Source organism: Ixodes scapularis, unplaced genomic scaffold (assembly GCF_016920785.2).
Source record: "Ixodes scapularis isolate PalLabHiFi unplaced genomic scaffold, ASM1692078v2 PGA_scaffold2__306_contigs__length_199485367, whole genome shotgun sequence".
Taxonomy (NCBI): domain Eukaryota; kingdom Metazoa; phylum Arthropoda; class Arachnida; order Ixodida; family Ixodidae; genus Ixodes; species Ixodes scapularis.
In genome coordinates, this window is record NW_024609857.1 from 164,308,143 (window position 1) to 164,322,853 (window position 14,711).

The window sequence follows — 14,711 nt, forward strand, 5'->3', positions numbered from 1 at the left end:
CTTAACCCTTCCGCCACAAATTTAATGGCAGAGTTGCGTGGTTTATTACTTGCTGTGGAATATACAGTTAAAAAATGCTTCGTCACTCCGTAGTGTACACGGACTCTTTAAGTGCATTAAAAGCCCTTGTTTCACTAAATTTAGTCATAAATCCTTTGGTGGCTCAGCTGCAAGATAAGGTAGCATCAGCCATCAAAACTGGGTACGAAATTTTTTCTGCTGGGTGCCAAGTCACATTGGCATCCCGGGTAATGAGGAGGCAGATCAGGCTGCTCGCTCTGCCGTCACAAATATTGTTTACACAAGATAAATACCACCAAAAAATTACCGTAAGAAGGTGAAACGTTTCATAATGCAGAAATGGCAACATGAATGGGACCGCGAAGTAAATAAGAATTTACATGCGGTGAAGCGCACTTACTGAAGGAATGGGAGAGTGCCCGGCATCGCGAACGTTTCTACGAGGTGGTTCTCTGCCGTCTAAGGATTGGCCATACACGACTAACGCACGGGAATCTTCTGCGCGGCGAAGATTCCCCGGAGTGTAAGCATTGCCATAGCCATCTAACCATACATCATATTTTACTTGAATGTAATGCGTATGACCCAGAACGCCTTGACCATCTTTCGCAGCTATACAAGGAGTGATGTCCATACCTTTATACTTATACAGACCTCATGCTCATAGTTTTATCATATAATCTACTACTAGAGCTCTTTCGTCTCCCTAACCCTTTTCGGTAACGGTTTATGTACCTGGCGTATTAAAGCCTTAGATGCTTTTGCGCCGCAAAAACCCAATCCAATTCAATTTCGTTCGTTACTGCACCCAACTCCTCCACGCTATGAGTGTATTTCTTGGCACTTCTAGACATTTATTATGTTGGTCGTCCCTCTTTGATGGTTTGTTCCAGTGGGCAGTCTCTCGCTGTGTACTATCGTTTACACCGCTGACTGCAAAATCAGCAAGAGCTGTGGCATCATTCACTTCGCGCCGACGATTTAGGGGGGGGGGGGGGGGGTGAACGTGGGAACGCAAACTGGGAGAGCAATCAATCTCAGAGGGGAATCACAACATTAGATTCCTCTCGGAGTGCATCTGGCGATGGGAGCGCGGAAAAGCCGCAACTCGCGCGTATAGCCAGCCATGTCCTCTCTAATCCATCATTTAGGACCACCGAAACTTCAGATCGATGACTTAATCGCAAGGTACAACTAACAAATCCTTATCCTGAGGCGAGCCGTCCGTTCGACCTTATCGCAAGACTTCGGAGGTGCTGGCCGACGCAGCAGCGCAGTGGAGACGCGTTAAGGTCTCCCAAACCTTAATGGTCGGTTATCTTAGCTTTGTATACAGATTGCACGAGCGGTCAGGCGTGAAGGCGATAAGCGACGTCCCTTTGGCCCATCTCCATCGAGGGTCGCCTAAACAGCGTCAGTGCAGCAGGCGACCTTCTGTCGTTTGGGCGTCTGCGTGCTCCCAGAGACTCCAGGAGGTCCAGGCAATACTTCCGTTCGCACTCACGTCCATCTGTCCACCGGAACTTCATCCCTGCTGCACACAGCGAACTATTTCTTGCATCAAAGGCACGTGATCACTGCTATATATCCACCTATTGATAGTAAATGGTGAACTTTCTTACCATCTTTATATTGTAGCGTTTAAGTGGTACACTAGTGGTGGGCTAGCTTTCGCTTCAAACGAGGGGCAGGATATTAAAGGGCTGTCCAAGCAGGACACTTCAAGCACGCGTGAAGTGAGACTTTTCCGTCACATAAAGGCGGGATCCGCCTCCGTCCGTTTTTTTTTTTTTTTTGTTGGTTTTTTGCCGGGGGGAATGCTTCTTTCCACCATGTTTGCTAGTGGCCTTTATGGAGGCCTAAAACATGCTCATCACGTGGGTCCGGACAGCCACTCACGCTCTCTATTGGCTGTCGGTCAATCGCTCAAGGCCTCCGCTGCAGTTCAAGTCCCGAAAACTGAAAGGGAACAATACAAGGGTGCGGCGGAAAAGATGGGCTGGCAACAGGCAAACCAGTGACAGGTGGCGTGCGACGTCAAGTCTGAAGAGCACCAAAGTCGCGCAGAAAAGCAGAGGAGGACAGGAAGAAAGCCTCGATGTCTGCATGGTGAATGTACGATCAGAAGACGGACTGCCGGATTTCAAATTTAACTGCATATGGCGAAGAAGTGCCGCTTCACGCGTTCTGCAGTATCCCTTTTGAACGACCGCGGTATCGAGTCACAAAAGAGAGAGTCGGGGCCGTTCACCTATGGTAGATGCTTAATAATTATTGGAGTCTAGATAGCGCGAATGTTTCAAAGACCTGTTGGTTTTTCTTGCCTAGTAATGCTTGTTTTTATTAAATAATAGCTGCATTGTGCCAAGTCCTCGGAGTCTCCTCTATTTAGAGCCTATAATTGAAAAGTGTAGGTGTTGCCATTGTTTATATGCTGATTAAAAAACGGCCTCTGGGTATAAGTACCGATCAAGTGATCTTGTTTGTCTCCAAAAGTTTCTAACAAAACAATTGATATTTCATTGAATTTTTAGTATTAAGCCTTGCGCGCGTGACATGTTAAGAACGTCAACCGTTGCAACCCCAGAATCCTAGGAATATCAATCACTATGTGGGCGAGTTTAAAACTGGTGTCATATATATGAATAAAGTGCCGCCTTCTTAATGATGATGCTAATGGTCATAAATTAATTGGCTAAAATGCAACATAGTTTTTTTGTGTTTTTTTCAGCAAATTATTAATTTCGAAGAGACTGAAAAAACTGAACTTGTTGGATGACTTGTTTGCAATATACAGAAATGTCTTTTCTTTAGGGGAATATACATAATTATATTCTTTTAAAAAGGGTTAATGCGCAATATTTACGCCTATTTACCCAACAATAATTATTTTTTGAAGTTTAACTTTTAGTTTTTGAATGACGGTCAGGGTAGTAGTGATATAATCCACGAGCGTTGCTCAAATATTTCGCAATTTGGAGTTTCTGGGACTTTTGCTTTAACGCATCGTCCTTTTTTCTGTTAAACCATTTTTTTACAAGCGAAAAAATGTGAGTATTTAAAATAAATTTATAATATTGAAAGATAACAATAATAAGATCTACAAAGCATTATTTCTTAAACTTTCTTAAACTAATTAACAATAGAAAAGTTAATAGTTTTTTCATGAGACAATTTTTAGTGATGCGAAACTGAGATAAACAAGAATGTGTGCTTATCGGACTAGCTTCGAGCCTTGTACCGCGGCCACCTTCACATTGGTTTTCATCTCACAATAAGACCAATTTGAGATTAATACCTTCTTGAAAAGACGGACCCCCAGATACTCCCCGAATTTCAACCGAAATTGACTTTCACTTTGCGAAATCGACTCATCTTGAAACAAAAAAGAAAACCTCAAATAACAGTTAGTAGTTACATAATGATAAACAAATAATATCTTTATAAAGTCCCTTTTGTTCCCCCTCTCCAGGGATTATTTTCGTCAATAATATCTATCTTGATTGTACAGTATCCGTCCGCTAAGTTTATCTCAAAGGACTTGCCAGGCGTTTTAAAAATATTTTATTATATAGCCGGATTTTTTTTTTTATGTATTTTCGCAGTACAAGCGATTTCGAAACCTCGATCATATCACTCCATCGACCTTAGTTTGACAACATAAACTAAACCCGGAGACAAATTATGCATTATTTTATTTGCTAACCATCTCGTTTGTATCTCCACTTGCAGTTCAGACTAAACGAGCTCCGAGCACCTCAGCTTCGCTGGAATAAACCGTCTAAAGTGGTGAAGAAGCCAAACCAGTCAGAAGAGCCGACTACCGTAACAGAAGTACGTGGCCTCAAGAAACGTGGAGGGAACCAGTAATAAACTTCCTCGTCATGGCCGTTTACGGATTCATGGCTGCCGATTACATTGTGCTGATCGGATTCTTGGCACTGTCCACGTCCATCGGTGTCTTCTTCGCCTGGTCGGATAGACGGCAACAGTCAAACAAGACATTTCTGACGGCCAACAAGCAGCTCGGATGGGTTCCCGTCTCCCTGTCAATGATGGCGAGTTTCCTGTCGTCCATCGCCATCCTGGGCTTGCCCTCGGAAGTGTTCGTGCACGGCTCTTCATTGTGGATGGGTGCCGTTTCTTCGACCATTGCTGTCATCTTAGCAGCGTACGTGTTCCTGCCCATGTACTACAAGATGGACATCACTAGCATCAACGAGGTACGATTGGATTCCGGTGTTTGAAGTGTTACTGGTGTGGTCTGTACAGTCTTTAGCGATTTGAGGTAGCCCAAACTAGTGCCAGCCGAAAGGCTGGCACTAGGCTGGGCACATTGGGACAATAGGCAGTGTGAACGTTTATTCCAAATCCTTTTTAACAGCTTAAAGTATTCGGGCCCCTCACAGAGCGTGTGTGGCGCCCCGACCGAAATACCGCTAGGCCAGCTCATATTGCCTGTCACTGTACTTCACAAAGATCAGCTTTTGCTGGGGTGATGTGAAAGACAAAACATGCTAAACCCTGTAACATTTATTTTAAGAAACGCCCTAGTTCACCCGATGTACTGAAGCATTAAAGAAAGTATAAAGCCATTAAGAAGATTTTGGCGGAACTGAATGACAAAATTTGAAGTTTTATTAATCAGTTGTTAATCAACATAGTTAGCCAGAAGAAACTACGTTAGAAAACACATTGATTATTGTCCTTTATTTATACATGACGTCATTTTCCTTCGCTGCCCTCAGTCTCAGTCATGACAAGTATTCGCCAGGTTGCGTGCGCACTCAAAATTCTTTCATAAGAATTGTATCTTTACCAAGCATTGAAAGTTTATAAATTCGTTACATAAAAAATTCTAGGGTCAATGCAATTTTGCAAGGCACTTTTGACTTCATTTTGGTTTTTGAAAACTGTTCTCAACGTAACAAACCACATATATATAAGATAGTATTTACTGTATGTCATGTTTTCTGGAGTATGATCGAAGAGCTTAGTTTCATACCTCAACTCTTACGCTTCTTGTATTACGATTTGTGAAATATGTGGGCGAATTGCTGTCAATTGGTAGGGGTGGGGACAAACACAACCCACATTGGTCACATTTTATGTGACCAATCTGGGCTGTGTTTGCGCTAATTTTTAAATACGATTCTTTCAATGGTCTACAATAAAGTACCAAAATCAGTTAAGTACAAACTTTTGGAAGCACATTTGGTGATAATCACTGTGCATATCGTTTATAAATACTATAAATAAATAAATTTTTATCCCACGACACGATTCGGTTGAGAAACGAAAGTTCTTTCAAAAATGCTAGTCTGATAGGCAAATTGTTAAAAAAAAGATGATTAAAAACGCATCTTAACATTTCACCATGTCTAAAGGAATCACCAACTGCAGTCATCGCACTGGCTAAGATGTTTTGATTCTTATAAAGCATATTTTGAATGAATCTGTATTATATAACTGACTTTTGTATGAATGGGGAGAGATGTTTTAATTTCACACACACTTCCGTTTGACGTATTATAAATAATTGCTATAACAAGGGTCATAAAGTCAAAGATTATACGTACTAATCACCTAACCTCTTACAGAACTGTAATATAGCTAACACAAAGTAACTCCAGTTAACAACTATACGGTTCTTTTGAACAAGGTACTCGATTCTAGAAGAATGTAGGTCGGTTATATTCTCTACGTCGGGTACATTGTTATGAAAAGAGAAACCCTCGTTATTGTTTTTTACTGTATCATTAGAATATGGCCGCTAATAATTGCAGTTGAGCTAGAAACAATATATATATATATATATATATATATATATATATATATATATATATATATATATATATATATATAAATTTTTTATTTTGTTTCGTCGCTTTAGAGAACTACCTGTTTGTTCGTTTTGAAGAAGGTATACAAACGTTTATTATTTTTTGCTCCTTCTAAATATCTCAGAGTCTTGTTTACATACCTATCACAAAGAGGCCAAAATGGCGTGCTTGATACTTTTAAAAGAGTCGCACCCTTTTTTTTACGACGCATTTGGAAAGTCAGTATCTGCAATCTAAAGAAGGAACTCGGTGAATGACGGGGTCAAATTTTTTTAGACATAAAACCCTATAGGGGTATAGGTGTGACACAGTTTGACGATTCGCGTGCTCATGACTGCTCAGTGTCAATTGTTCCGTCATCAGGCAGAATTTATACTTAAAGAGAAAAAATAAGCATCTCGAGATAATGAAATATAAGTAAACCCGGACTGGGATTTTCTTAGTAATACCGGCATCTATTCAAAAAAACTTATAAATCTGTCCTGTATAATTTCAATCGTAAGCTTACAAATGCAATGATCCGAAACAAAGGGAAAGCATATTATATATTTCAATACAAAATTATGAAATAAGGTTGAAGTTGAACGAAATTTCAGGTATTCATTTGGCGCCTTGAAATACAAACGTTATAACGTTACAACCTACGATGTCATCACCTGTTCGAACCGAAGTTCAAAATATTAGCTCATATTGGTCATTAGAGCTCGGCGGGATCGGCATTTTAAATATGGTTCACAATGGACAATAAGGCATCCAGACAAAATGGCCCCAAACAAAATGGCCCCGGATAAAATGGTCCCGGTAAAAATGGCACCGAAAAATATGGTCACAAGCGCAAACCTAGGAAAATGGTCCCAAGCAAATCGTGAAACTTAGTTTGCTTGTTCTTCGGAGTTAGTCGAATGTTTGCACTTGCTGCAACTTGTGTTTAATAAAGCTTCAGAGTAGTAGTGTACCAAAATTTCAAAGAGCGCCCAAAGTGTAAAAAAAATTGATTCAGACTATTCTGTCTGAGTTTGCGTTTGGGACCTGCTGGGGACCATTCTGTCATGGACCATTCTGTCGTGGACCCTTTTGACCGGGGCCATTTTTCCGGGGCCATTTTGTCCGGGACTATACTCTCCGCGAGCGTTTTGTCCTCTACCTGAATAATACACTATCTGAAAGTATTTACTCTCGTAAAATAATGTGGTTTATGCACAGAATGTGTGTCTTGAACATACTGGAGCAAGATAAGACAAAAAATAACACCAACATCGAAGACGAACAAAAATTGGAAAAGCATTACTAACGACACACTGACGAAAATTAAATTGGTATCGTAATATTTTTATTGTTTGTAGTTTTGTTCCAAGTTGCATTGTTTTGGAGCACGATTTAACGGAGAGCATATGTCCCTGTAACCGATCCGATCATAATATAAATTTGATAAATTCACTGCTGGCCCAGATTTTTTCAGATTACATATAAACTTGCGGTGTATACTTTCTCAGATAAGAACTTCGGGACACATCGTTTTATATAAAAATATAAATCTATATTTATAATACGGGAATAGAAATGAACAATATTCGAATTTGTAAACAAAAAAAAACTATCATGAGGGGAAAGAAAAAATAAATTAATACGTTTCTAGAGAGGTATCTAAGCAGTTTCTTTTATGCTAACAATGCTATATTAATATTGCTGTATTTCTTCAGCTATGGAGCCTTTTGTGTGGTGCACTTGTCATTTCTTGTTTACAGCAACACAATTTGAAATGTACATCAACATGAAAAAAAGCCCGAATACAAGTTTGTGAAGCATATACAAACTCTATACAACCTCTTGAGTCAGATAGAATACACTTTTGCATACTACACAATTTTGTTCTGAACAGTCAAGTTGGCGTACTTGACCTAGTGTTAAAAAATCGTTAGAGTGAAGCGTTTTCTTCGTACCTTTTTGTACTCTAGTTCGGAATCTGCAAGCTTCCATCAAAACAGAATTCTACAAAAATACTCTATTGTGTGAGGTTTGCACCTGGAGTCCGGCCGTTTGTTTTTAAATATGCACAGCGCGACACAATTACCACGAACTAGTGAAGAACATTTGCGTTTTCTTTTTCTTTTATTTTTTTTTAAATTTTTCTCGGAAATATAAGAGCGTTTATAACACATTGTAGCGCGGCAGATAGTCTGCCTCGGGGCAGGCGGTGGGCAGTTACGAAGGTGGTAAAGTTTCGGGTCCGCCAATACTCTGTCCGAATAAAATAGAAAGATGCGCCGTTGTCGTGTTCAAGCTAAAAGTGTCAGTTAGTTTACATCAATAGACCATTTTCTATGCGGAGTGCAGGTTCGTCTGCTTCTTTTGCATAGGTTGTGGTGACGTCAGAAAGACGCAGAGCTTTGATTGGCTGTGATGGAAGGATAGTGGGTAGACCTCAAAGCAAGCTGCCTTCAGGTCTACCCACTATCCTTCAATCAGAGCCAATCAGAACTCTGCGTTTAGACGTCGCCGCAACCCCTGCAAAAGAAGCAGACGAACCTGCACTCCGCATAGAAAAATGTTTGTTGCACCACGTCACAAATAAAAGTTTCATGGTGAACAACATTAACGAAAAAATAAAAAAACAAAGTACCTTTGCGTTTTATGTAGGAAGTCAAGAAATTCCCAATGCTCATCTTATATATGTTCTTTCAGTACCTGGAACGGAGATTCAATTCAACAGCGGTCAGAAACGTGGCTTCCGGCGTCTTCATCGTTCAAACGGTAAACTAACGTGCTTGTTTTCATAAGAATCTAAATGACCGTTCTGCGGTGTTACGGAACTAAGAGAATAATCAAACTGTCCAAAAAGCATGAATGAGGAACCAGGCATGTTTCCTGAAATCAGGAGTGAGGCCTTTTCTTTAGGATGCTTGAGTAAGGAGCAGAAAAGGACTTGTCGCTACGGTCGTTAGCACACCCCCAGGACCTCCACCACAACAATAGGGTTTAACTGCACAAAAGACCGTACAATAGGGAGTTTTAGTAGATCGTTTGACGACTCCGATAACGATACCTGTTACTCCTCCGCCACCTTTGCTCATGCATCGTATCCTTATCGGGTATTGTTATCGGGGGTATGGGAGGTATCGGAATGATGTACTAATACACTCGAATGTACAGTTCGTACCGGTTTGTTAATCTGAAAGTTAAAGCGTGTGTGCGCGTGTGCGCCTGCATGTGTGTGTATGTGTTCTCGTTCGCGTGCGCGCGTCTATATGTGTGCGTGTGTACATCAGTGCATGTTAGCCATGCATGTTTGTTTTCAAAAATGATTATGAGATGTATGACTTTTGTGCACACTTCCTGAACATTTTTATGAATGTACTTGCTGCTGTGTGAAGGTCTTCGTTGACGAGGTGGCTCTTGTTCTACAGCAATTTTTTTAGTAGAGCGCACTCTTAATCTAATTAAGCATCATTAATCGTACATCATTCCTAATACTTTTCAGTAGAAATTGCCGCTCAAAATGTACTCCCGCATGTCAAGTCAAGCACGGACATTGACCATGATTTTACACTTGCAGCTGCTGTACATGGGAGTGGTGCTGTACGGTCCATCATTGGCGCTTGGCTCTGGTCAGTGTGTTACGCAATACAAGAAAACTAGGTAGTCCCTTGCAACAATTCATATTGTTTGTTACCTGGGAATGTATAGAGAGCAATATCGGTAGAGCTTGTCTCTAAAAAAAAATGTAGGGAAAGGAACACAGAAAAAAAAGGGTACCATTTTATGTTAGACGATTTGAGCACTCAAATGAAACAGATGCGTTTCATACTCAAGCCCTCGTTTTTCTTTTATGCTCGACAAAGACCTCATACTAGGTTTGGGCTGGCACCTAAAACAGATAGGTTGATGGTTTCATGTTGCTTCCTCGTACAAGTTAACAAAATTGCATAATATATGGTGAGGTCCCGGTTTGGTTCTAAGCCCGTTTCAAACAAGATTAATGATTTATGTAGATGTAATACTCACCGAACTTGGACTATCCAAAATCCCCCCCCCCCAAAAAAAAAAGAAAAAAAAAGTAGGCTAATTGTCTTCTGCCTTCCGCCTAGCCTTTTGAAAGAACTAGCGCAACCAAAAAGGCCGTGAACTGAAACTTTCCACCTCCAAGGAGATGAAAATTGTTTTGTGACACCTGGACAGTCAAACCAGGTTTTACTTGTTGTCCCCTTTATCAAAGAGACATCGAAGGAATGGAGCTTTTCCTATAGACCTTTTCATTTTAGTAGTTGCGTCACCGGCGGATAGAGGGCGCTGACGCACTCGGCGCCATTAGGTTGCTTCGATTTGGTTGGTTTCGGTTTCAAACTGAACGCGGCTATGTTGCTGTTTTACGTTGATTTTGCTTAATTTTGTGATACGATTATTTCCCTCGTAGCACACAACCAATGAAACAGTAGTATTGAGCCACTTTGATGACCACGAGGTGTATTTTAGCTCAAATTGTGGGCTTTTTTACCAACTCCTTTGATGTATCTGATCATGGTCGGTTGCGAAACGCCTGACTGGTGTACAAGGAAGATTACCATCGTGTATGGCCGTACCCGATGACGCCAGTTTCCAGAAAAACAAACTAATGAAGACAGTAACATGTGAATGTAAAGAAGCATATCGACAGCTTGATTAGCAATGTTCCGAATCGGCCAGAACAGATGAGCCCGCGAGTTTATAACTCACTGTTTGGTTTTGGTGGGCAACCAACCTTTGTTGATCTTCGCAGAGTAAAAACGTATCGTGTAATGACGCAGATCATTGATATAAGCAAATAATATCGTCTCGGCCTCTTTTTCTTAAAATTTAGTACTCGAGCATTATTTGACAGACTGAATAGGAAATTTCTTAAATTATCAACTCTGCTAAAGTACTCATAGCAGCATTTTGCGATGTTTGCCCTAGGAAATACGTTTTTTTTTATGAACATTTGCTTACTCAAGATATCATATAAGTGACAGGCCCGGCAATTTAAAGCTGGCATTTGTCTTCCGTAAAATTAGCCAAATAATATTAAAGCGCACAAAAGGAGAAATACCTCGGAAAGTTTGGCTGAATTCTAGCGCTAGGCACCACTTCACAGACCTGTGTGAACAAGTATTTATTTCTTAGAACAAATTCGCTTTATAAATTTCGGCGTCGCCAGCCGCAAAGAGTAGACCTCTATTCGCCATCGACAATCTTGAACTCAAATAACTGTTATGCAGACGGCTCTTTTTTTTTTTTTCGGCGTCAATTATTGCGGATTTTAGATACTAACAAAATACAAAACAACGTAAGCAAAAAAAAAAAAAATAAAAAAAAACGTCGGCATTTTTGCGCATGCACCGAACCCATACCGCGTTTTGGATTTGCAAATAGAAACGACGCTATTCCTTTGTGCACGCTATTCTAAAACTCGCTACTGTTAAGTGTATGTGGCGGTTTCTTACGCGGGAGGTCACACCCTTTGTGTTAGGTAAATTAAGTGGAAAGCATTGGTTATCTAAATGTAATCAATAAATCATTTAAATGACTGTCTAAATGGAAGCGAGCATGCTATACAATTTCTTAAACTTCATAAGCAAACCGACCAACCGAATGTCTACGTCGCAAAAAAAAAAAAAAAAAAAAAAAGATTGAGAATCTTATACACATGTAGGTGTGATATTATGAACAAACAAATAGGTTGATGTTGACGTACCCTTACTTTTAGCCTCAGATAAAATACAAGTTAAACGTTCGTTGTCTATCTCTCTGCGAGTTTCCTCACATAATCAAAAGAAATTGTTTTCGATATATTATGAATACAAAGAAAGATACTTTCAGGAAATACGGATAGTTTCCTTGCGATGACTATTCTTGACGCCTTCCAATCCTAAATGCGCGATATAAAAATACGCGCTTCTTACTGAGAATGTTCCGCCACTATTAGTAAACAAACCTCAGAAGTCGTCGAGTAGACGTGTCGGACTACAGTTTCCGAAGTAAGGCAAGAAAGCGCAGTGAAACGCGACGAAAAACACGAATACAACGTATCCGCCAAGGCGCAGAGGGGAGAGCGGACTAGCAAGTTGAAGCAACCTAATGGCTGCCACGTCACGTGATTCCAAGATGGCAGCGCCCATGCGGAGGAGGATGAAAAGGTCTATACGCGGGTTGCACTCAGCCCAGTGATGTTTACATCCTCGATCACGTATCTACAGTCTCAGTAAAAACTTATCCCCGAGACGAGAGGGGAAGACATTTGACAACAGCAACGTGTGTTTAGGCACCCTCGTGTCTGTATCGCATTATTATTAGGGTTGGCCAACTGATCAATAAAACTTACGATTAATAATTCGATCATTTCATCGAAAGAGAGGGGTCATTTTTAATTAATAGTGTGCGATCAGCAAATGATAAAGCACCAAGCACACTGTGAGAGATCAATATACACACAAAAATTATCGTGACATTTTACTTTCCCATAGTCCCTGTGCAGGTAGCTTTTTGAAGTACAACAGTGTTTTCCACTTTCGTCATTCGCAACGCGTGCTTCATAAACAGCAGCGATTAGCTTACCAAGGGATCCGTATGAACGTGTGCACGCAGGTGTTCTTAAACTATAACCCTCAACAAGGGTCGCAAAAACAGGCAAATCCCTGGTCAATGACGATGAGAAGTAAATTAAACGATATATCCACGCAGCGACGGTAGCCCAATCTGACGCATTGAAACCAAGCGACTCCAAGCCGTGCCTTACAGAACTTGAAGAAACCTTTATCTTTATAAACTCCTACAATGCATGGAATGCAGTACTCTATTATTTATGGGGCGATCATTTAAATTTTGTTTAGGAAACATTAAATGTCACCTGACGTTATGATGTCTAGTCGTGGTTTCACCTAACATTCCACTACGTGACATTATGTTACGTGCTGACGCGTAACGTTACGTAGAATCGCGTTACGTTGCGTTATCAGACGTTGCGTTACGTAGCGTCAGGATACGTGTCAGTATCACGCGACAAACCGATGTCACGTGCCATGATGAGGTATATGTGCGGACGTGCCAACGTACAAATTTCGGGCAGTAGGTGCCTTCAGCTGCCAGACATTCACCACTATGCGCCGAGAAACTGAGCGAGAGGAGGAGACGAGAGGGGACACAAGAACGCCGAGCTCTGGTGGGAAGGATTAGTGGGTAGGCCTTAAGCTAGCTAGCAGCCTTTGTCGCCACTGCACTGGTCGAACGCGTTAGGACGCTGAGCGCCGGCGTCCGACGTTAGTATGTCACGTTCGAACGCCTTCCACGAGTGCAATGGAGACAAAGGCCCTCATAGAGCTATTATAATGTACAGTGCCTCTTAAACTTAACGCCGCCACTCGATTCCGCAAATATTGATCTATTGCATGCTACCCAAAGATAGATAGATCGCTGCAGCTGCTGGAATACCTTCCCCTGGTTGGGTTCTTATCGGGGACGCAAATCTTCACCGACTAGTTTGACCGCTAGGTTCAGGAATAGCTCATAAAGGGAAGAAACCTGACCATGTCGTGGCGGCGTTAAGTTTGGGGCGCACCGTACGCAAGAGGTTCAGCTGGCGCACGTGTCTAGGAGACTTCGGTGATGCAAAGTGAAGCAGACAGCAACCAATCTACTATTTAGGCGCTCCTGTTCATTCCTATAAGAAAACGCGCGCGCATTTTGTCTCTTCGCTGGAAATAACATAGACAATTTTTGTCATTAGGGTAGTACCGATTACTATGTACCTTTATTAACATCGCACATATGTAATTGTTTTAGGTACTACATATATACAGTGTATATATATATATATGTGTATATAACTGAGAAGAAAAAACTCTTGGTGAAAACAGCAACAACGGGCGATTTATTCTTCGACGTTTCGGCCGGAGTCCGGCCTTCTTCAGGAAGGCCGGACTCCGGCCGAAACGTCGAAGAATAAATCGTCCGTTGTTGTTGTTTTCATCAAGGGTTTTTTTCTTCTCAGTTGTATACCCACGCCTTCGCTATTAAACTTTGCTATATTCCAGGTCGGAAACTTGGTCCAATAACAGGTAGGTATAAACGAGCGGCAATTTTAAACAAGATAACAATCGAAAGGAATGTAGAGCGTGCGGTTCGCCAGCATTCCTGTGACGCTTATGTATTGCTAATATGCCCGTCCTGTAACTATATGGAACTGACCCCCTCTTGCATCTTTACGAGCGGTTAAAAAACGTTCGAAACGTAAAGAATAAAGCCCGTGGGCTATCGAAGGTGTGTGTGTGTGTTTTTTTTTTATTATATCCTATCTCGGGCAGCTTCTATCGGTCACCTGTTCTCGAACTTCTTTCTATTTTCATAGAATTCGAGCGTGTGACTGATTGTTTGAACGGAGAACAAGCATCTTTGCCCATATTCATGAGCAGAAAGAATAAAGCGGCACTTATTTATTGCAAGCGGGACTATATCACGTGACCTTCAATTTATTTCGATCGTCTGCATACGCAAGGAGTTACTGATCCTGTCTTACTGCGTAGTTTTTGCCGTCTCTCTCGGTTTTCCACTTGTGCATCGTTCGTTTGGAACCTACATTCCCTATGCTGGAAAGCGCCGACGAAGTTTTCGCGCTAACAGTGTCCGACAGTGCACATAAAATCCACGCACGAAGCCCTTTTAGCACCATTTGAGAGCGCAGCTCTTAGACGCCCGTTTCCGCGTTTCGCGGCGTCGGCGTCGCTTTCGCCGTCGGCGTCATCGCCCCGCTAAATTTAGCGGAAAATTTAATTGGTGTTGAGGTCACGTGACGTCAATTTTCCAGCTAAATCTAGCAGAGAAACTAAATTTGTTCATGGG

General features: G+C 41.4%; 1 protein-coding gene across 1 annotated transcript in view; it reads left to right on the top strand.

Moving 5' to 3' along the window:
- Nucleotides 1–1,349: 1,349 nt before the first annotated feature.
- Nucleotides 1,350–14,711, top strand: part of LOC8039065 (sodium-coupled monocarboxylate transporter 2) — a 73,123-nt gene continuing 59,761 nt past the window's right edge. Inside the window, exons 1-4 of the mRNA XM_029967974.3 lie at nt 1,350–1,587; nt 3,754–4,244; nt 8,547–8,615; nt 9,418–9,469. Coding sequence (XP_029823834.2) covers nt 3,906–4,244; nt 8,547–8,615; nt 9,418–9,469 — 460 coding nt within the window. The 5' untranslated portion in view covers nt 1,350–1,587; nt 3,754–3,905. The remainder of the gene's footprint in view (nt 1,588–3,753; nt 4,245–8,546; nt 8,616–9,417; nt 9,470–14,711) is intronic.